Raw genomic sequence first — 23,190 nt, forward strand, 5'->3', positions numbered from 1 at the left:
TAGTGCTCTTAAGTAACTTTGGGTTGTGGAGGTTTGACATGGCAGTGTTCTCTCAGCCCTCCCACTGGGAGAGGGGACTCTTTCCTCTTGGTTTGTGGGCAGCATTGCCCAGGGGGTGTTCTGCCATTAGAGATGGCTTTTTTTTTTTTTTTTGATGGAGAAACAGGTTTGCAGCCTAGTTACCTTAATTTATGAACTGAATATTTAGAATGTGGAGATGACTTCACTGGGCTGCCTTTTTTTTTTTTTTGATTACAAAAGCAAATAGAAATATTCAAATCAGATCACACTAATTAGCAGAGCTAATTATGTTTTCCCAAGCATCTCTCTTCTTACCTACTCTGCAATGAAAAAAAAATAATCATTTGCTCATGATGTAAAACAGGGGAAAAGAGATTGCCATGACAATTAGCGGTAATTAATGAGAAGCTTTGAATTGCTTTGTTTTAACCTCAGCATCTATGAGTAGAAAAGGCTTGGATTTGCCCTCTAAGGTGTGTGGGTAGGCACAAACTCCTCCTCTTCCAGAAGGGAAGCAAAGACACGAGGGAATACAGCAAGGAGTTAAAATGGCTTTACCCATTCCTTAATGAGTGTTAGAAATAGTCACATGCACCTGCTGCAGATCCACATCTGTACACTTCCAACAAATAAAATGATGTGGGTAAATGTTTTAATTGAAAGAATTTTTGCTCCTTAAGGACATATTTAGCTTGAATGTATTATCATTGCAGCTGGCTGTAAGATCTTACTTATTTTGTACAGCAACTTCTTAGGTTTTAGAGTTTTGGGGTTTTTTTTTCACACTGGAATGAAAATAAATCTTGGGAAAATTTATGGAAGGGACCTATATTATAAAATAACTTTTTTTTTAATATTAGTAAGAACAAGTTTCTTCCAAGAAAGACCTTTGTAATGAAAGGTTTCTCTCTGCCCTGAAACACACAGACATATATATTTTTTATATGATGGAGTTACCTGCATTCAGAATTAAAAAGAAATATTGCTGAAAATATCTTCAGCTATGATTAGTTTTTGAAGACATTTAGGTTAAATAAAAATTTTGAAAACAATAGGTCAAGCTCCTACATTTGCATTTTACAACTTTTGACCATACTGCTTGTCCTCTACATCCATGTGACACATGAAATTTGTATGACAGAGCCTGGTAATAGTGCAACAGAGAGCACAGATGACATCTTGCCCTGTGTAATCAATCAGTATTTTGCCTTTAACAGCAGAGAGATCAGAATTTAATTAATGTTCTTTAGATTGGTCCATAAAATGCTTCCAAGTGGTTTGTATAACTGCAGATCCTGTGTGGTCAGTAGATAATATTCACATCTAGGGGTGTTTTCCTTTGAAAATACTTAGATTTGAAGTTGTGAGCCCCATGACCAGCTCCTCCCTGAGAGGTGACAAGTGGAAGAGTTGAGAAACAGATCCATCTTCTGCACTGCTGCTTCCCTGTAATTGCTTCCTGAAAGCAACTTGTCCTGGATGTGATTTCTGCAGCAAAGAGAGAAGAAGTCACATTAACCCACTGAAAGGGGAGATGCTGCCTTCAATTCTCCTCTTGCCCCTGCTTTCTCTTCTGATTTATGGATTCATTGTATATTTGCTCCCGACAAAACTTTGTGTTGTCTCTGTCACAGTGGCTGAGATATTTCTCTTCCTGAGGCTTCTGGGTCTTAGACTTGCACCATCTCTAATTGAACAGCTGATGATTGATAATTGAATGCAAGAATAGGCTAAAAAACTTGGCTTGTGCAGCTGAGGAAAATGAAGGCTGATAGAGGTTGTCTGATACTGAAGGTGACAAACACTCCCAGCAAATAATTTAAGCTAAAGGACAGTGCTGGAACAAGTACAAATGGGCAATAAAGTGTTTATGAATATTCCAAGGCCAGAAATGAGCTTTCTAGGAAGAAAATGAATAAAAAGGGGAACCACTTGCTCCATGGGAGTGATGGAGTGAGGACTCCACATTGACAGAGCTGTGTGAAAGGTGCCTCCACACACCATGTTGGTGCTCCGGTGTCCTGATAGATCAGGACACCATGAGGCTATTGCTTTTGGTGGATGTATAATAGGAGTTAAGGATTTCTTGGTCTGGTCTCCATATTTGTAACCCCTTTTTGTTACAAATCACAGGAATCTGCCCATTTTGTTTGGTTTCATATCTTTGGACAGGAACTCTGTAAAGGATGAAAACAAGGCAAAAGACAGTAAAGACTCATTTTTTAACATCTTTCCTCTCCCTTCTGTTGCTGCCAGACTTTTTGCACCCCAGGCTGAATGTGGCAGACTGAGGGGTAGGAAGCTGACCTCCTGTGAGATTGAGATATGTTGAGAGATGGTGGGGTAGAATAAATGCGGAGACCCTTTGTCCCAAGGAATTTAATTGCTGAGCATGGCATTGCATTGCTCCTGTGATATATGACCTATTTCTCTGTATTCTCTGCTGAGTTGGGGAAATAATCTTAGAGAGGTGTTTTGTGTGAAGGTCTGGCATTTTGTCTCAAGCTGTGATGCCAGAGTTTTGTGCTTGATGGTGCTCAGTCCTCAGCGTAATAAGTTTGCTTTCAAGAACTGGCGTTTTCAAAAACATTTGTTAACTTCATTTTTCTTCCACTGACCCGAGCAGCAAACCCCTGAGAGTGGAGTTAGGCAAGGTGGCACACTTGTGAGAAGCCTTTTCCATGCATTTTGAGGGAAGGCAAAGCTTTTGTCCCAGGGCTCTGGATCAATCCTTACTTTGCCTCTGTGCTGCCCTGCATTGCTCAGCGTTGTGTTGCTTTCTGCCACTGCTTCTAAAGTTGTTACTGGACTTGGAAAGAGCTTTGCAGTATTTAATCTCATCAGAGAAAACTTCCTCATCCCATTATTTGGGCAATTTTGGGGTGGGGGAGTGGTTGTTTTCATTTGGGTTTTATGATTTATACTTCATTTTTACGGCATGTTTGTTCAGGAGGAGGATTTTTCATTGCTTGCCTTTGTAGTGATTGTTTTGTGCTTTCTTGGGACAAACCCGGCTCTTTTGAAGGTCTGTGTGCTTACGTGCAAAATATTGGCAGATCTCTGAGGCTGAGGAATGCAGTGGAAACCATAGTGCATCCTGTCCTTTGATTTCTGCAGATCTCCCCGTGCTGATCATGGTTACCAAGCTGAGTTTCTTGCTTCTAGCTCTTATCTACCTTAACTTCTACAATCATCTCTATTCCTATTAAGCTTCTCAACAGACACTGTGAGCTGATTCAGTTCTAGTCTGGACTGGGTTAAATGAACCCTGAATCAGGGCTGTAAATGCTACTGATGGTTCCTGATAATCTGGGAAAATTACAAAAAGTTTTCTGGTTTGGTTGTGCACTTTGAGGCAGCGGTGTGGATTTCTGGACTCCTGCCATCTGCAGGATGGGTGCTCTGCTCCTTATGGAGCCAGGCCAGTGGGAGGAAAGGAAATAGATTTACCCATACATATATAAAATATGCTCTGGGCATGTTCTCTTCAGGGAGCAGTGTGACAAAAGTGTTTTATTTGGGTTGTATGCTCTCTTTGAGCTTGTGTGTTTAACTCCTTAAGAATAAAATGGCTTTACTCGCATGAATAATACTTAAGTTTAAGTGACAAACTTGTTAACAGGCATGTAGATTTTATAGTTTCATCTTTGGTTTTCCTGCTACTAACAATAATCTGCACCACCCTTCTGGATGTGTTCATCAGTAGAGTGCACACAGCAGCTCAACTCGTCTGGAATTGTAATTTATGTGTAGCTTGTTGGGATTAGAGAAAAAGAGGATGGTAATATTGAGCGGCATGGATTTCATGTGAGATGGTTTGCATCTCCAGACACAAGATCTGAAAGCAGCCATACTTCTAAAATCAAGGAAAATTTACCATTTTCTCATGTTTTGCAAGAATTTCAGGGACTGTTTAATTTTTTGATTGGGGTGGATTTTTTGTTGCTGTTATCGGTAGACCAGGTTAATTTGTCTAAACTCCTTTTTCTATTTATTTTTACAGTTGCTTCACTTCTCTTCCAAGCTGTTAATCTGGGAGTTTGCATCTTGTTGTTTTTCCAGTTGCATGGACAACTTCACCTTTTTTTGTGTTTTGTTCAGGGGCAGTGGAAGGGGAAAAGATTGAAAATAATCTTGTACCACTCAAAATAATATGAACTTTGAGGTCTGTGATTTCTGTGCTGTATCATCAAGTGGCTCTTTTGCACTTTGAGAAACAGCATTTGAAGAAACCAATACCCAGCAGGAACCCTTCTGATGGGTTAATACTTTGAGTTTTGTCATCCTTCATCCTTGCTTTCCCATGGTTTTCTTCCCTAGCAATATGTCAATGTGCAAATATTGGCAAAAGCACAATTATGCACTCAAAACTCATGAGTTAAACTCCCCCCAAACAGATGCTTTTTAAGGAAATCCTGCAGTGCTCAACAGTGAGAATTTACATGTACAGCAAACTCCTCTAACCATGTGGGTACTTAAGGAATTTTCTCTTTCTCCTCCATCAGACTCTGACACTTTAAACTTCTTCTTTTTATTCATCTCATGGGGTCTGTGGACCTCTGACACTGATGATGAGAACAGGACACTGAGATTTCTGCATTCCAAGAGGGGCACCTCCATCTCCTGCATGGGAGCCTTCAGTGATACACCTCTTGTTGCTGGCACACTGTAGCTGATTTTGGCTTTCTCAGGCAACCTCTAAGTTTGGTACTACATATTTAGGGTGGTTACATCACTTACAATGACCTTTTGGTGCATTTTTTTCCCCCTAGGAAATAAGATGTGACATATCTGTAAGCATCTATTCTCTCCATTGCCATCCCACATCCCTCTGATCACTGTGTAAACACTGCTCCTCGAGATGCTCCAGCATCACAGAACTCCTAATTTGTTGCATTTGTATTTTTTTGTAAATACTCTCTTTGTGGATATTAAATAGCAAGCAGATGTCCATCAGAATATGTGCTTTATAGTCACTCTTGTTTGACAGAACTTTGAAGAGCGGATATGTGTTGCCTAGTAGCTTTTATTTTTGAGTCATTTATTTTAATAAATTAAAGGCTGAAAAAAAAAACCCTAAAAAAATTTAAACAGACTTTCACCAAAATTATAATTTGTATTACATATCATTGTGTTAGCCAGTCATTCTCTGTCCCTTTTTTTGGAGTTCTATATAACTCCATATTATCCAGTTATATATTTAATTTTGGAGTTATATAGTTGGACAGTCACCCCTTAAGCACATGTGTGTACGTGTGCTGGGGGAACAGCAAGTGCCCCACTGGTCCCTAAAATGCTCAGCCTGAATAAAATCTGATTATTTCACATCAGATGGGCTTTTGGCCACTAATTTCTGTAGCTATGGACAAAATCCTTCTAGGCTGGCTGAAATCCTGTGCCTTGATTTTGCCCAGAGCTCTGCTATTGTCTGAACTGAAACCTCTTTCTCTTGATCATCTGAGTCTGGATAAAACTTCTTGTATATTTTAATGACTTTTTAGCTATATTTGCCAAATTACTTCCTCATCTTCAAAACTATTTTTAGTCTTTGACTGTTACTAAAAGGCACCATAGAAAATCGCTAAAGCAGGGCAGAATCACAGAGAGGAAGTCTTATAAATATATTTCCTCAGCGAGAGATTGATGTGGCATTTCTGGAATCAATAGGAGATTTTTCATTGATTTCAAGGGGAATACCTTGCTTTAAAAGAGGAATCAGACAAATCCCCTCCTCTCTGTATACTTGATATATGACACAGGATGTATAGATTTTTCTGGTGCTTCCCAAGTTCATAATTTCTACTTCACCCTCACGCCACTTTGTGAATTAATTGGCAGCCAGAAGCAGTCCATCAGGATTATAGAGTTTTGCCTACCTTTTGCTGGTTATAACACTTATTTTAAAGCAGTGTTTAGTTATTTTTAGTTAAAGGCCATGTGGGTGGGTTTGGTACCAGCCTGCCACCAGAGCAAAGTCAGATTTTTAAGAGACTAGAATCCATCAAAGCTCTGCCAGCACTTCCAGGGGTGGGGGGCTATTTGGTTAAATAGATGTTTATCTGGGAAAGTCATCATCTGGCTAGCAGCATACTGAATGTTTCTAAGCAGCTAACTTATGTATACTAAACAAATTTGGTTTGGCTGCAGCTAGAGCTGCCCTGTGGAAATTCTCAACATACATTTGTTTGATTGAGCTGTCATTTTCAGTTGATCTGCTGATGATCTGTGTCACTTTGTTTAAATGTCCTAGTGGTTTTTTGTTTTTTTTAATACAGTGCAAAACCAGTCTGCTTTCTGTGATGGATTAAATTGAGGTGAAATTTGAGAGTTACTCCTGTTTTTGATTTCTGTGCCCTGAGACAGGTGGGCTGGAATGACAAAGAACTTCGCACACAAACACATTAAAACTAAAATGGAGTGGATGCCCTTATGATTTAAAACATCCGTAGATGTGTCAACTACCAAATGCTCCCGTTCAAAGTAGTTGCTGGGATTTGCACTTTAAACAAGAAGTGGTATTTTTTCAGTCTATCCCTCTCAGCTAAAAGACCTGGACAAAAAAAGCACATTGAACCTTTTTCTCCAGCAAAATTCCCTCTGGGTGTGTAGGTGTTGGGGTTTTGGCCTCTGCTGAGACAACACAAGGTTAATCCTGAGATGAGGTCCCTGGTGGGCAGGAGGGGATGGAAACAGGCTCTCCAGCATGGTGGGAGTCTGTCAGCCCAGTCAGGGAATTGGGTAGCATCTCTGGTGGTCTCAGCCCTGGAGATGTCCTTTCTGCAGGCACAAAGCTCCTTTCGGTCCCTCCAGAACTTGGTTCAAGTTTTTTTTAATTTTTGGAAGTATTGTTCAAGCTTTGGGCTATTGGCTGTGCTCCCTCAAGCATGGTACAAGTGAGATTCTGCTGCTTCCACTGATTTTGGGGAGGAGTGGTGCTGGCTTCAACAGGAAAAGTGGGATGTTGAGGAGCAGGGAGGGGCACAGCCAGCTCTGAGCAGAGTTCCTTGGGGAGGAATCTCATAGCCAGGCTCATCCTGGTGCTCAGCACTGAACTTGGAACTTCCCCTCCTCCAGCTGACCTTTCCACAGCCCTTACTACAGTGCAACTTCTCTCCATGCAATGTGGGCTTCTTGTGCAAGGCTCACCACATTTCATTCTTTGCTTTAGAGTCCTTGGAAGGTTCAATTTGCTCATCTCCAGCTTTTCCCATCTGGGCTGTGGTCCATACATGAACTGCAGCTCTGTGAGGAGGGACCAAGGCATGCCAAGTCCAGACAAAATACTTATTTTCCAAACATGCAGCTGATTTGTTTTGTGACCATGGGTTGTTTCTGTTCACCTCCACAGCTGTGGATGATGAGATGGAGACATGGATGTGCTCTGAGAGCTCTTTCAACACCTTCTCATGGCAATGCTTGGATTTTTTTCCTCTGATGTTCTTGGAGTTATGCATGGCCCTACCAAACATGCTGAACTGAGGTTCACCAGAGTGTGGAGAATGTCAGCTAAATACCAGTTTGATGCTTGCTCTATATGAACAGTTGCTTTTATTTAACTTGAGTTTCTAATGAGCTTACCAGGGAAAACTTTAAAATTAAATTTGTTCCTTCCACTTTCTTACCCTGGAAGTGTCTTCTGTGAGCAGCAAATTCTATCACTGCAATTCTCTCTTTCCTGGTGGAGACACTGGTGCTGCAGTGAGGGATATCTAACACAAGATCTCCTGCATGACCACTTATGGCTTTGTGAAGTATCATGGTCTAGCCTGAAAATTGCTGAGCATTTTTTTGCTCTTATTTGGACAGAAGGAATTCAAGTGACTTTCAGAACAATTTCAGGAAAAGCCACATTATTTTCCTGACATAAAAATCCCTCAGCATCTCAAGCCATTTTTACTCAAGGACTCCACCACTTCTATGATTTAGGATGTGTCTCTGTGTTTATATATATATTATATTACATATACATGTTGTATATATACATCCTTGTCATTATAAACAGTACTTAAATCCATGTCCGTAAACATAAATAGATATAAAGTTAAGTACTCTTTATAACAGAGGATTAGTCCACAGTGACATAATAGGTAGAATTAAAGTATATAACAACCTCCTGTTAGTTTGAGTCTGAAGGGTCCTGTGAGATCCTTGGGGATGGAGAGCACAGCCTGGGCCAAGGTCTCTAATGGCATGGCATCCAATTACACCAAGGCTGAATTTACTCCATTAAGAGCTATGTATTTATTTAAGCTGTCATATATCAGCCTGCACATGAAAACAATAGAGTTTGTGAAGATTGCCAGTTTGAAAAGGGGGGGAAAAAATAAAAGGATTATCTTTCAAATTTTCTTCCAAGTTATTGGGATGAACCAGAAGCTTTCAGAGTGCTGATTTATTGCTCTCTGTTAGTGGCTCCCCAGGACCCCTCTGATTCTCAAAGATCAACAGCTCCAGAGAAAGCAATACAAGGTGTATGGAACAAAGAAGGGAATAAATTACATTAGCAGTTAACTTTCTTTACAGTTAATATTATATTAATAAATATCTACTAAACGATTGAGGCTTTGACCAGGAAGCCATGTAAAATAAACTGTAGTCCCACTCTTTTTTTTTTCCCCTTCTTTTTTTTTAAAAGTCAAAATAGATCTAACTGATGTTAACTGTTTCACAGTGGGGGTCTCGTTCTGGTTTCACACTGGTGTCACTGTTGATTTTGGAGGGGGGATGTGATCAGAATAAGGACTGTCACTCCTCCCGCCTTCCAACAGGCTACTGGTGCTGCAGGAACACTTGGCATTTCCATACTGTCCTGTTTTGCATCTTCAAAGCACTGGGGAGAGATGAGTTATTCACCATGGAGCTCATCTGAGGCAAATGAGATAATATGATCCCGTGGAAGAAACGGGAAACCCAAGAGGGAACGGGGGAATTTGTTACTGGATATGTTTGCAAAAGCAACCGAGTGTGCAGCATCAGAGCTGCCTGCTCCCAGTGTAAGCAAAGATTCTGTGGTTTGATGGACCCAGGGAGGTGAGAGCCCAGGAGGTCTTTCCTGTTAGTCCTGCATGTGCTGAAATATCTTCTCGATATTTTCTGACCAGCTGGACTTAGAAAACTCTGGGTTTGCTGGCCAAAAAAATCCCCAGTGGTTTCTGTGTCTGTGATATCTCTGTCTGTGGAGCTTTGGCTTGCATGGAGCTCTCCAAACATGAGACGTGGGCAGCCTCTTGGTCCTTGAGAGCTCCAGAAGATTCCCCTGTGAGTTCAGCAAGGCAGATGGAGATAATCCATGTTGCTCATTTTCCTCCAAAGAAGAGGGAAAAGGGGTGAACAGAGTGAGGTGTTGCTCTGGGTCCAAGTGAAGGGAGTAGCAAAAGGCTTTTGGCTGAGGTTGAAAATATGTGTTAAAAGAGAGAACAGGCACCTCCCAGCATTGGCTGTGGACCACCAGCATGGGAGAGAGGCAAGAGTGGAAAGCTCTTAGACAGTGTTAAAAACCCCCAAACACCAAACCACAGAGAACTGGCCCTTCAGAGACACGCTAGGTGAAAGTACAGCCACAAAAAAAACCTTGGAGGAGTTTCCAAATTACATGAGGAACAATTTTATAGGAAAGAGGTGGCAACATCCTAGATTTGCCAGATTTCTGCAAACACTTTTCCTTTTAAAACAAGCCTCCTGATTGCTCAGCAAAACTCAGAGCTCTAATATTTGGGGTTTGGAAATTTTTTTTCCTTTAACTTCTCTGAATGTTTTCCTTTTTCGTTATTTTTTTTGTAATAACATGGGAAAGAAAATGAAACATCTCTGAGAAAAGGAAGGGAAAGAAATAGGGGGGGAAAAGTGGAGAGGAAATGAAGGATTTTCAGGGCAAAGCTAACTTCTCTTTTGCAAGTACCTTCCTACAGCAGAGGATGCAGACAGGGCACAGGCATTGCTGAGGCAATGCAGCATCTGAAGCTGAGCTGAAGCACATGAAGCCTGTGATGATGGAGGAGCTGGGCCCCCGTTTTATCTCTGTGTAGATGTCTTGGCTGCAAAAACCCTGGTGTTTCCCCTTGTCCTCTTATACAAAGGCCAAGAAAAATAATTGCTACAGATTCTTGCACTCATGTATGCCACGCTTCCTAGAAAAATAAATTATCTTAGAAAGGTAACTGAGAATTTAGCTGTACTTAATGGGTGTAATTTCCTTTTGCCTCCATCCTTGTTTAAAATCATCCTACCATGGAGTTTGGGGCTTGGTGTAGGGCAGCAAGTAGCTTTTTCCCAGTTGTGCTTGGATGCCTGCAAAAGGTGTCAGTTCCATGGGTGAACCTTATCTGCATTGCCACTGAAATCAGCGTTTTGGTAAACTCAGACAAAAGTCCCACTGGCATTAAGATAAATCCTGTTTGTTGGGACAGACCAGCCTTCTGAAATGGGGCAGGAAACATGAATACATTTTATCAACCATGAATATTTTGTTGAGATTGAAAGTTAATTAGTGTTTATTTAGAATATGTGGCTGGCACAGGTAGAATTATGTCAGAAAATATTGTGGAATTGCTTTGAGGAATGAGCAGAGTCTGGAAGAAATTGGTGGTGGAGATAATGTAGATAAATCCAGTTCAGAATGTTTTCTTGGTTTTTTTTTTTTTTGCCTGGAAAAAAATGAAATGAAGATTCTTGCACTCTGAATATGTGTGGGCTTTTTGAATGACATATCAATGAGAAAAACTTGTCAAAGTGTTCCAGCCAAGGCCCTGGGTTCCATGGAGACAAATGGGGAAAAAATTTCATTCAAGTTTTACAGTAATCCCACCCAAAACAGAGCTGTCACACAAGAATAAATCTATGCACACATGTGATGAAAAAATGTCCCAAAGGTTTTTTTTGTAAAAAATAAAAAAAAAATATATATAGTGGATATAAACATAAACCGATGCTCCAGCATGCCACAGAATACACTTGACACAAAGTATAGCTGCTCTTGGGATTCATGATTTTCCAATCAGCTAAGTATGTCCTGCATGTTACTGAGTGACCTTCTGCTGAGGAATCGCTTGCAGGAAAAATTGTGGCCTTGTATCTCCTCGGAAACAAATGCTGGAAGCCAGTCTTGCCAGACCTTGAGTTTCAAAAGTGGACAGTATTGTAGGATTAATTACCCAATACTTTTCCTGATTAGTGTATTTGTTATGAGTACTTCTGTTAGTGCTTCAAGGACTTAAATACAGTGTATCACAGTGTCACTTGAGTATAATTAATACTCTTTCACTGTAATTGCATAATTAAAAAGCTGTCTGGCTGCTGGTGCGAAACTCTGCTCTACAGCAGCTTGGTTTTCCAAAAGCAGCTCCCAAAAGCCCATCCCTCCCTGGAATATTTGGGTGTAGTATTCTTCATCCTTCTCTGATAATCCCTCAGCTCTTTTATCCCCAGCATTTTGGGAATGTCCTGTGTAAGGCCAGGGGTTTGGGCTTGATTGATCCTTGTAGGTCCCTTCCATCCCAGGGTATTCTGAGCTGCCTTCTCGCCACTGGTGTCTGCTCCCTGCTCTTCCCAGGTGGAGTGCAGTCTGATTGGGATCCAGGCAGTGCAGGTCCCCTCCCCAGCAACTTCCCCAGGGTTTTTTTGCCCTGGTGGTGTGTGAGAGAGGATGGGGGTCCCTGAGCTGTCACTGGTTCATTCTTTTTCACCTCTTTGTGCTTAGAGTGAGACTTGCTCAGCTCCTCAAAGCAGATGGATGCGTGTTTGCAGGCTAGTGCTGAGGTGCCTGCTGGCAGGAAGGGGTTAAATTCCTTTTTATTCATAATGTGCTTTTGAAACAAAACTTCATGACCTGGCTTTTTTTCCCTTTCCTTTTTTTTTTTTTTTTTTCAAGTGATTACACTTTGCCGCATAATAAGGGAGTGAATGCATTTGTGTCTCAGGACCGTACCCTACCAGATACTGACATGTTCAACATCTCCTGTGGCTTACCAAACACATCAGGGATGTGGACCTCCCTCTGTTTTCTCATTATGCCAAATAATGAAATGTGGAAATAATTCTAATCCTTTCTTCTGGTTGTGCTGTACCTCTGAAAATATGATAAACTCAATCCAATTAAAAGTCATTACCTCTACAAGGCTCAGTCTCTATCTATAACCTTTGTTTTATAATTCACTCTGTTATCTGTCTTCATTATAATTTGGTAGAATAGTCATCTTTTATTACTGCTTTCTGTTTGAAAGAGGCATGTGATTTCTAGTGCTACTTTGTGACATATCTCAGTTTAAAACAGTAAAGGTCTACTAATGAGTAAAAAGAAGTTCAGTTACACTGATTTATTGCATCGAGATAAAGTTTCATTTGAGTTCATTATAATACTGTAGGTTTAAGTAATTGTTTTGATTTAAAAATGTTCTTTTACAGCAATAGTTTTTCACTGTGGCAGGGACTGTTAAAGTGCATTACCTTTTCTGTCTTACCCCAGCTGATACAGATTTAGTTAAATTTTGTTCTTAATCGGTGTTTTCTGTGTGTAAGTGGCTGGTCTCACTAATTCATATTTAACCTTCTTGTCCTTAGTTTGGTCCCGAGCTCGTTGGCTTCTTGTGCCATGTCAGTGTGAGAATATATGTCATGTTTACCATTATGGCAATCAAACAATGAACAAAAGCTGGTTCCCTAATCCATTTTTCCTCCCTTGGCAGTGACCAGTACTCAGGGTTAAAAATTTCAAGGCAGATTTTCTTTTTTTTTTTTCCCCTTGGGTCTACTCTATATAGAGAGTCATGAAGGGCATTAGTGAGTATGTGTTAGCTGCTGCAGCTCCTCTCAGTTGAAATATCTTACCAAGATACAAACTTAAGCTGTTAGTTAGAATTTCAGCATGCTTTAGGCTGCCTCCCAGCCCATGTGGATCTCTCCAGACCCCTTGCTAGCTGCAGATCTGGCTCTCAGTATATCAAATCCTACAGCTGGCGTTTCCCTCTTCTCTTCCCCCCACTCTGTGTAACCCAGGAAAGGTTTTGAAAGTCAAATATATATTTATTCCATTGAGGAAACTTTATCAACCAGCACCAAAGTTTATTGGCACTAGCTAGTGATATAATGGGTAGTTTAAACCCTGCTAACTGCGAATAATTTTTCAGCCGTGTTTATGATTGCAGTAGGCTCTAACAGACCAGAAGTACAGATAACATAAATATTTCTACCAGAGATGATTGTACTGGAACTATAAATAAAAATTAGACTTAACTTGTAAATAAATTCAGTGTGTGCCAGCCAACATTTATAAACCTTTGTTGCTGTATGTAGTACAGTAATTTATATGGAAAAGTGCACAGGAACACAAGCAGCCAAATTTTACTTTTCAGTTATGCAGGTGCAACTTTCCCCCTCCCACATCAAGGAGAGCAGCTCCTGTGCAAATGAGAGTAGAATTTGACCCACAGTCTCTCAGTGCTGGACCCTAATTAAAAGCCAGCGTCTGGTCCCCATCAGATGTTTTTGACTGTGTTGCTCAATTAGACATGAATGACACTAGACAGAGCACCAAACGCTACTAGTTATTGTAGGGGCTGATGGTGAGAATTGCCAGAGACCTCAGGCAGGTCCCTACACAGTTGCTATATTATGCTGGTCTAGTACCAACACTTGGCATTGCTGAAATTATCCTCTCTTAATGACCTGATGCTCTAGAATGTGTTCAGCTTCTTTTCTCACGTGCCTGTGGACAGATTTCTCCCAAGTGCTTGGTGCTCGTCAGGAACTCCCTTCTGCTGCCAGTATGAGCCTCTTGTTTCAGGGTTACAGACACTATGATTTGAGAGGCAAAAACTGCTTCCCACACAAGAAAGGTTTTTAATGTGAATTTTCTGCTCTTCTCTTACTGATGTGCACAGCCTGAAGCCACCCATGTCCTTGGCATGGGGTGCTCCAGAGGTGACCCTGGCTGAGCTCCCTTTGCATTTCACACAGATACTGCTGTCCACAGTGCAACACCACGAGAAGTTGGTGATTTATGTACTTCAGCCCCAAAGCCATGCTCAGGCTGCCTGGAGCTGCCTTTTTCTCCTGCCTTTGTCAGCGCAGCTTTTCCTACAACTCCCTCTTCTGCCAGCACGCAGAAGGGTTTGCTCGCTGTGGCTCAAGGCTGAGGTGTGGGAGCTTTGCTGGGAGAATGCCCTCTGTGATCAGCAGTGTCAAGAGCATGAAGGGAAGGCTGAAATCTGGGCACCACATTTCCCTCTAATTTTCTTACATTAGTGTCAATCCAAAGAAATTTGAGTAATTTTGGTTAACTCCAGGACAGACGCTGATCTCTTTTATTCCTCGGTAGAAGTCTAAAGTAATTACTTTAGATTTAACAGTTGTGTAAGAGAAATCAGAATCTGGCCTCTGGGGCCACCACATGGGTACTTTGGGCTCCCTTGTTCTCATTGCACGAGTGTGGTTTTTGGGGTTGGACCTTTTGAGTGAGTTTTGGACAGCTTTGGTTTTTTCATGCTTGTGTTAAGGTCAAGTAATACAAATATGCAAAATCCCCATGTGTTTGGAGGCTAATGGCTGTGAAAGTATTTTTCCTTGGTAATTGAAGTAATGATTCTGAACAGCTTCAAGTACTGTGTTTATCTCTAAACGTGCTTGTAATCTCTTTTCTTGTACAATGGAACTTGCCATTTGTAAAACGGTGTTTCTCTCCCATGTTTTATGATTTTCACCTAACTGGGAATTACTAGCTCTAGTCTGGTTAGAATCTAATCTCAGTTGATTATGTCTGCCCAGTGCTTTTCACAATGGGGTCCTGCCTGGGGGTACCAGGCTGTGTTACAATACAAATAATAAATAGCCGTCAGTAGGTCCAGCTCCACAGAGCAGTTCTGTGGAAAGGGAGCAGCACAAACCAGTTTCGTGTGTGTTGACTGATAAAGTGTTCAAGTAGAGTAATGTAGCCCTTGGCTGGAGTCCTTCCTGTGCTTGGAGATAGTAACCCAATCTCTGAATGTTGCTAAAGCTAAGAATCCTTCTTTACGTCTCCTCTGGCCTCCTCTGAGCTGTGCCTACCTCGTGGACAGCCAGGTGCCTCCCATTTGGTTCACCACTGGCTGAGAACTCCTTTTGAAGCTAATGGGCTCTCTTCTCTTTATTTTTCTGCTTTTCTAGACCTCCTGTGTTCTAGACTGATGTGGATACATTTTGTAATCAATCAGTCTCTGCCTGTTACAGTTTTTTTTTCCATTAATACTTGTTCAAACAGAAATTCAGATAAAGGTGTCCATTTGTAAGCAACAGGAAATGCCTGTCTCCTTTTCAGATATCCCTGCAAATACTCCAGGCTGATTTCCTCTGCACTGAATGGTGATACTAAGTCAAACAAATATAAATACTCACTGGTCTCTTTCAAGGATCCAATTTAGGAGTTTGTGGTACATTCAGGTCCACCCTCACCTCCTGCAGGAGAAGGGATTAATTCACCTGATCCTACCATCCAAAAGCCTTCATTAATGCATCTGTGCTGAGGGCTTGTACAAGGCACGGTCTGTGGAGCCAGTGGAGCTCAAAGCTCCTGACATGTGACAGAATTCTCCCATCAAACAGAGCTGTGTCCTCATGGTGTCTGACCTTTGAGACTAGGGGTCATCTCAGCTTTGAGAGGCTGCAGGCATGAAACTGCAAACTCTTCTCATTGCAAAGAGCCACTCTGACATTTATCTCAGCTCTTGCTTTATCCTGCTCAGAAGGTGATGGCATTCTGAATTAGGCTCTCTAGATGCCTTTGCTTTCAGCCTGCCTCTTTCCTCCAGAGTAATCCAGTTTGTGATTAAATCACTGGTGGCCATGAATCCAAGGGCAGAGAACTGCATTTATGTGCTAGAGTGTTTATCAGTCAGTAGTCACTTTGGGAATGTATCTCCTTAGGGACAAATAACCTGAGGAAAGGAAGAACAGAATTCCCTAGGGATATGTTTCTGTTTGCTACAACTGGCTTTGGCCATGGACATCTGGGTGTAGACTTGATGCCTGGAAGACTTTGTGAGAAGTTTGAGTTTTAGGCTGCCCTGGAACACAGATAAGTGCACCAGGCCAGCACATCTGCTCACTGTGAGGTGCCCTGGTGTGGCATTTCAGCTGCAGCCAGGCACAGCCCTGCTGAGCACCTCAGGCCCATCACTGACAGCACTGGCTTGTGTTCCACCTCTGCCTAGGTCATCAGCACCTCTTGCCTAATTGCTCTTGGAGAGGAAAACTGGGCTGAACTAAGAAGCATCCTAATGGAAGGAAGTCCTCTCCTCCTCCCAACCATGCACAGAAGGCCTCTCAGTCTTGGATTGACCCCAGGTCCTGGAGCTACAGCAGCAGCTTTGGCACGTTGCTCTCCCATCCTCATCAGACACTTCCCCAGCCACGTGGGCTCTTTCCTGCTGGTGGGCAAGGTTGTGACAAAAGTGCAAACACAGGTGTCCATCCTGGCCTTTTAGCAGCAATTAACCTTTACTCCTGGGTTTCCTTTGAAGCTTGCTCATGTTTTTATCATAAAATAGCAGTGAAGAATTTCATGGAGGCTAATATCTAAGCTTCCACATAACCTAATCTCATCTGTTCCCTTATCAGGGACCTCATTTTTTATTTCATCCCGTTTATGGTGGGGATAATTATTGGAATTTAAGGAGGCCATCTTGAATTTCAAAACTGGAGTGCTATCTGTGTGAACAATTTGCAGTTCACTGTGAAAATGATGCTTATCAGCACAGTCCCTGTGTCCAATTCTAACCTTACAAAGGTTTTCCATCAGTCAATATCCTATGGTTTTGCTGGAAGTCCCTCTGATCCATGTGGGTGTAAATTTTAAGACAAATAGTCATATACCCTTTGAAAACTAAGACCAGAACCTTGGTTCATGTACATTGATTTTAATAGAGCTGCTTCTATCATTAATTTCACAAATACGTCTTAATGGTCTTCCCCATCTCTTGGTCAGTCATAATTCAATTCTGTGTCTATTTTGAGGCTTAAAAATATTTTTTTTGCTAGAATACATTGCTACTTCAGTCAAAGGACTATTTCAGTAATCCATTTTACCCACACTTAGAGCTTTGGGGCATAGAGGTGTATTATATTTTCCAGAGCTTTCTAGCTGAAAGCTCGTGTTTAATGACAACATCGGGTGTGGCTGCTGGAAATCAAAGGAGGCACAATAGACCCAGCAAACGGACTTGTCTCCCTGCCAGGCTTTCAGAGGCCAATTTATCAGCTGCAGGTTTGACCCTATATGGCTAAAAATGAGCGTAGCCAGAATGACTGAGATAAGTATAACTGAGGCCTTTGAGTCTGCGAGAGAGAAATTAAACTGGACTGTCCCTGGGGAAGATGAAACATCTGTAAAGCTGTGCTTGCTAAATGTTTGAGGCTCAGCTTGTGCTGGCTCGTGGGCAGGCACTGCTGGCAAGTGGAGCTGAGGAAGGTGGCCCTTTGGGACAGGCACAGAGCAGGTCATTGCTTGCTGTGACTTAAATTATTTGGCTGAGGTGCTCTGTTATTTTGTGAAGGAGAGTTGACTGTGGGACACAGAGAGCCTTGGTTTTATGGGGTATTGCATGGCAGGACGGGGACAACAGCAGTGACTGTGTGAGATGGGCTTTTTAAGGAGTTTGAGTGTCAGGCACCCAGCTGTCATGGGAAATCAGTGGGATTTAGATGCCTGAAGTTTTTACCCCGGGCGCCCCCCTTCCAGTGAGCCATGTGCTTATCATCATCCAGATCACTTTCCTTGTGTGATTTTTCTTCCTGCACCCCATGTGTATATATGGGTTAGGCTTTTTTTTTTTTTTTTTTTAACCCCTGTTTCAAAAACAGCTGAAGTCTTTTAGGCAGGACTGCAATCTAAACAGTTGGGGGAAGACATCTGAGCAGGAGCACGCCTGCCCTGAATGGATGCAGCATCACTGCCAGCCTGCAAAGTCAGGGAGCATGTTCAAGTTTTGGGGGATGCTCAGGAGGTGTGGATGGACCTCTGTCACCTGTCCCACCATGCTGGAGCATGGCTGTGTTGGGGGAAGCAGCAGTGCCATGGTGTAACAGAGTTGGTTGCTGGAATGGATGGCATCATCAGTGAGTGATGCCATCCAGGTAGAGCTGTGTTTCTATCCTTTCCATGCTCTCTTTCCCATCCTTTGGAGTCCCAAATAAGTGTTTTTTGGGGCAGGAAGGTGTGGCATGGGCTCATAAGTGGTAGGCATAGAGCAAGCTCTCTGCACCAGTGCTTTCACGAGCCCTTGAGAATCATTTCCGAAGTCAGCTATGACAGGTAGGATTTCTGAACCATAAGCAACAGAAAATCCCTCTCTGTGTGCTTCTCAGCTAAATGGTGGAGTCAGTCAAGATTTTCTACTTCTCAGAATTCCAGGTATTAGGAAAGTGACAAACTAATCAATATTGGGTTCAGCTGTTAAAGGGCAGGCAGGGTCTGCCAAACCGGAGGCCGAGGGGATGGGTAGCTGAACTTTCCTGTGACATGGATGAGGTCATAGCCAGTGCCACATAAAAGAAAGAAAAACAGTTCATGGCTATGAATAAATTGCTCACAGATGAAGAATCCAGTTTGCCAGTCCTGTGATGGGAGCAATCTATTCCAATGATTTGTTATGTCCCTGTGTTTGTCTTAGGCAGTACCAGAAGCATGAAAGTACAGATATAAAACCGTGAGATTATATGTAACAAAGATGTGAGAGACAATGGGCTATGACCAGCTTCCAGTGGAAAAGGCATACGGTGCTAATCTACCATGGATAGTTTCTTAAATGAGCAAGAAATTGAAAGAACATTTTAAAGTTTCCTGTTTCTTCACTGAAACAGAGTCATTCTGAAAGCCAAGCCCAGTGTAACGCTTTCATTTCTGGGCTAACCAATACTATGCAAATATCCTCAAGCTCAGGTTTTAAATACCTGATCTCTCAGTCTCTTCAGTCCTTGGAGAACAGTATTCTCACCTGATATTTGAATTAAGTGGAATGAGTTCAGGTGTGTACAAAAACCTAAGAATATGAATAAGTTAAATGGATATAAATAGTAAAGAAGGTTTTCTTGGTTGGTTTTGCTGTTTTGCTCCTTTCACATGTGTTAGGTTGAACACTGTATTGCTGGTGCAGCTAAAGTCCCTGCTGAAGTAACTCAAAGTTTCTGACTAAAAGGAATTTACAATCAGTCTTATGTTTTAGGTTGTCAAAAATAGTGAGTTTTTCTTTTTTTCTTTTATTTTTGTTTGCTGGCTAAACCCCAGAGATGAAGATTTGTTTGTTGTTTTTTTTTAAAATGTGTTTTGGATCTGCCCCAGCTTTTTTTGCAACTGTAAGAAGAGAAGGTTCATGTTCTCTATAAGGTGCTGTTTGGATCCTGAACTTATTTTAGACCATTGCATTTCTTGGAGGTCAATGGTAAGACACTGATTTACATCAGCTGAAGTTCTTGCCAGGAACTTCAAGAGTTGTGTGGTAGGCTGGATCCTTTCTCTGAAGACTAATTGGAGGCCATCAAACTTAATTTTGGCTACTTTAGGTTCAGTCTGTCTCTCTGCAAGACCAGTGAAGCTTTCCTGCTTTTCACTCCTCTTAGATTTCAGTTGTAACGTGTAATGCTGGATTGTAATTTCAAAGCACGTGTGGGTGCAGCGCTGCATCCGGACCCGACTGGACAATGGGGTGTGCCTGCCTTTACATCTGTGTGCAATTCCCTCGCCTGTGCTCAGTGATGCAAACCACTTTTGATGTCAGGAATATTGAGAAACACTGTGTTACCCCCAGGCCTATGCTAGAGAAAAGGCACAGCTCCAGCCAGGGTGAGGCTCTGCTGCTGGATTAGTGATTGGTGAAGTTTCCCAAACTGTCCCTTCCATTCCATGTGCAGTCTGAGAGGGTTTCATGTACAAAATCTGTCAGGCTGTTTCAAATCCTACTGTTTGGCCTTCTTTTCCAGGTGATGAATGTTTGTATGAGAGCTTTCCAGAACTTCCCTTGGGGGAAGTGCCAGAAGCTGATGGAGAGGCTGCAAATGTCCAATGTCCAACATCTGTCAGCATCCAAGAGCCGTCTTCTCCAGCAACCTCCAGCGAAGCTTTCACACCCAAGGAGAGCTCTCCTTACAAGGCTCCAATATACATTCCTGATGACATCCCCATTCCTTCAGAGTTTGAGCTCAGAGAATCCAACATTCCTGGAGCAGGATTAGGGATATGGACCAAAAGGAAGATTGAAGCAGGGGAAAAATTTGGCCCTTTTGTTGGAGAGCAGCGGCCACACCTGAAGGATCCCAGTTATGGCTGGGAGGTAAGATACTGCACATTCTTTTGGTCTGTTGAGTTCTTGTGTGTCTATCTATAAACACAGAAATATTTGCAGAATTTGAGTCTTATCCTGCAGCAGCCAAAGCATATTTACGTGGACAAACTGCTTTTGTGGCCTTTTGGGCTTTTGTGGATGGAGACAAGAGTAAATTGAAAAAGAAAAAAGTCAGGAATTAATATTGCTCTTCATGTATGAAATCTGCCTGGGTGGATATTGGCAGGTGATGCTCCTTTTGAGGAAAGTGAGGAAAAAGTGTTGGAACATTTCTATACCATTTTTAATCAGGTCTGGGATAGTCCTGCATTATGTCTCTGGGTGAGGGATTTGCAAAATCACTGCATTATAGGTTTGAGATGAAGCTGGGTGCTGCTTTCAGGATTGTGAATCACTACTTTCTGTCAACAATGATTAAAGTAGCCCTTAAATCTAGTGTTGTATGCCTAAACCTGTTATTGAATAATGTTGTGCTGCTAGGGGGCTTCAAAGTGTGGGGGGTTGATCCCTACTTTAACTGAATGGGAATTCTGCCATTCATTTGGTGAAGTAGGTTTGGGTGTTAGTGCCACACCCAGCACACATGGGAATGGTGTGGTTCATGTTACTTCTGCAGATCCTTTTTGGGAAATCCTTTTCCTGAAGGATTGGACTCCTCTGCTTTCCCTTCCTTCGGGGACAGCATTTTCCTCACTCTGGTATCACTGAGGATCTGTCTGAGCTCCTGGTCCATGGTCAGGTCAGGGATTCAAACATCAAGTGGTGCTGCTGTTGTGTTATGATGTAACAAATGTTCCTGCATGGCTTTATTCACGATTTTAACAATGTGCTGCAGGAACAGAGCACAATCTCTGCTTTCCATCTGTGCGTTTCCTTTGGTTTGTGATAAGAGGAGCCGTGCAGGGTTTGCATGGCTCTCCAGGGGCACGCCTGACCTCTGGAGAGATGGGAGTTCATTTTCCCAGGAAAAATGGAGTTTCGTTGTGGAGCAGAGCCTTGCAGATATGGTGGAAAATGGAAGCTTGATTTGCTCTTAACTATCCATAAACACTCAGGGAGTTCATTATGAACTTTCCATCCAGCTGTTTAAACTCTGGTGAGACCTGTGACAATGTGACAGAATAGTGTCAGGAGAAATCATAGACTTGGCAGCACTCTGTTGAGTTAACAGACTGTGATGCAATATAATTGCTAGTGAGAAATCTTCATTATTTGAAAAAGGCACCAGGAAACCATAAAATCTGACCTTTAACCACACCACAATTAAGCTCAAATATTGATAACAGAAATTAAAACAAAACTGTTGATACATGGCTGTACTTGCAGGTTTAGCATTATTCCAGAATTTAGGGTATTTTTAGACTGGGCACTCAAGTGGTGTAAAACAGGATAATCCCACTAAGACTGAGGGGAAACCCATCAAGCTTTTCACACCCTTAGCTGCTGGCAATATGCTACAATATTAGAGACTGGTTTTCCTCCTTGAAATATTTCAGATTTTGGGGTCTGTGATATTCAGACAAGAAACGAATATCTTGATAGTGCTGGAAGCCCAGCTGGCAATCTGAATCCCTTTCAAGCTGCAGGATTTGTGCCATTTGAATAGTGTTATTTATCTGGGACAGCTGGGGCAAGCTATTGAAAAGTGTTGGAGCAAAATCACACAAAATCAACAGTCAAGTCCCTCAGCAATTTGGTCACTCACCCAGAAGTATTCTGTGATGCTTAGAGGAACTTGGAACTGAATATTTTTCCAACAAGTGTGTTAATTACATTTACTGTAGTTGAAGGGAGATGAAGAAATTCTGGTTTACCAGAGTTTACACAGTGAGTAAAATGGCAGATAGTGATGGTTGGGGTAAAGGAGGGATGTGGGGGAACCTGCTAGTGCTGGAAAGGACTTCAGTGATGCTCATTCCACCCCAGATGCTCATCACCACACTCCTCAGGAGTCCACCACTTCCTTGTGCTTTGGGTATTAAAGGGGGAAAGAAGCTGAAACTGGTGTGTGAGCTCAGGCAGTGCCAAAGGCAGTGTGGGACAGTGAGGAAAATTATCATTTACTGAGGTTTAAGTACAGTCTTGGAAATTTCAGCTTTTCTGGTGCTGTTGTTTTCTGCTTAAATGGGCACTTTTGAGACACAAAGTGTATGTCCAGCCAGGTGCCAACAAGTCAGTGAACAAATGAGAATTCATTCTGCTGTTGCTGATAATCAAGGGGAAATTTCATTTCAATCTTAAATGGAGGAAGGATAGAACCAAAATTTCTGTGTGGGGCAGGGTGTGGGTTTTAAATGACTTTGCAGCATGAGAGGTTTTTAAATCTTTCCACTTGTTTGATGAGTGAATTGTATTGATGCAGATTGTTACATGATGCTCTCTTGTTTGATTACCTGTAATTCCTGGGATAGTTCATGGTGCTGTAGAAGCCAGCTGGTGACTTCAGGAGGGATGTCCCAAGCTGCTCATGTTGCTCCTGGTCCCACAGGCCAAAGAAAGTGTTTTGCTGTGTCCAGGCATATTCATTTCTTCCCTTCTTGTCTGCAGTGCTCCAAGAAGTGCATAGTGGGGTTACACCATTGCTGCTATTTGTGTACTTACCTCTTGAGAACATTCCCCCGTGACTGCAGACAGGATGTTGAAGTTATTAAAAATATCAATCTTTTCATTTTATCTGAGTTTAAGCTGGAACACTTAATGTACAATGGTGTTTGGCTTTTAAAGGTGATAAAGGAAGATATATTTTTTTGAGGAAAACAAGCATTAAAATTTTGAAGAAGAGATGGACATCTTCCTCAGCTTTTTTCTGATGGTGCACATATTGTCCATTTTGTTATGAAACATTTGCTCTGCTTTTGCAATTGTT

At 42.0% G+C, this 23,190-nt stretch overlaps 1 protein-coding gene across 4 annotated transcripts in view; it reads left to right on the forward strand.

The window, feature by feature from the left end:
- Positions 1-23,190, forward strand: part of MECOM (MDS1 and EVI1 complex locus) — a 330,408-nt gene that overhangs the window by 126,664 nt on the left and 180,554 nt on the right. For all 4 annotated transcript variants that reach the window (XM_086843339.1, XM_086843341.1, XM_086843342.1 and 1 more), the window contains exon 2: positions 19,963-20,312. In XM_086843339.1, the coding sequence (XP_086699465.1) occupies positions 19,963-20,312 (350 nt within the window). The remainder of the gene's footprint in view (positions 1-19,962; positions 20,313-23,190) is intronic.

The sequence above is a fragment of the Cyanistes caeruleus genome, chromosome 10, assembly GCF_971803275.1.
Source record: "Cyanistes caeruleus chromosome 10, bCyaCae1.hap1.1, whole genome shotgun sequence".
NCBI classification, from domain to species: Eukaryota; Metazoa; Chordata; class Aves; order Passeriformes; family Paridae; genus Cyanistes; species Cyanistes caeruleus.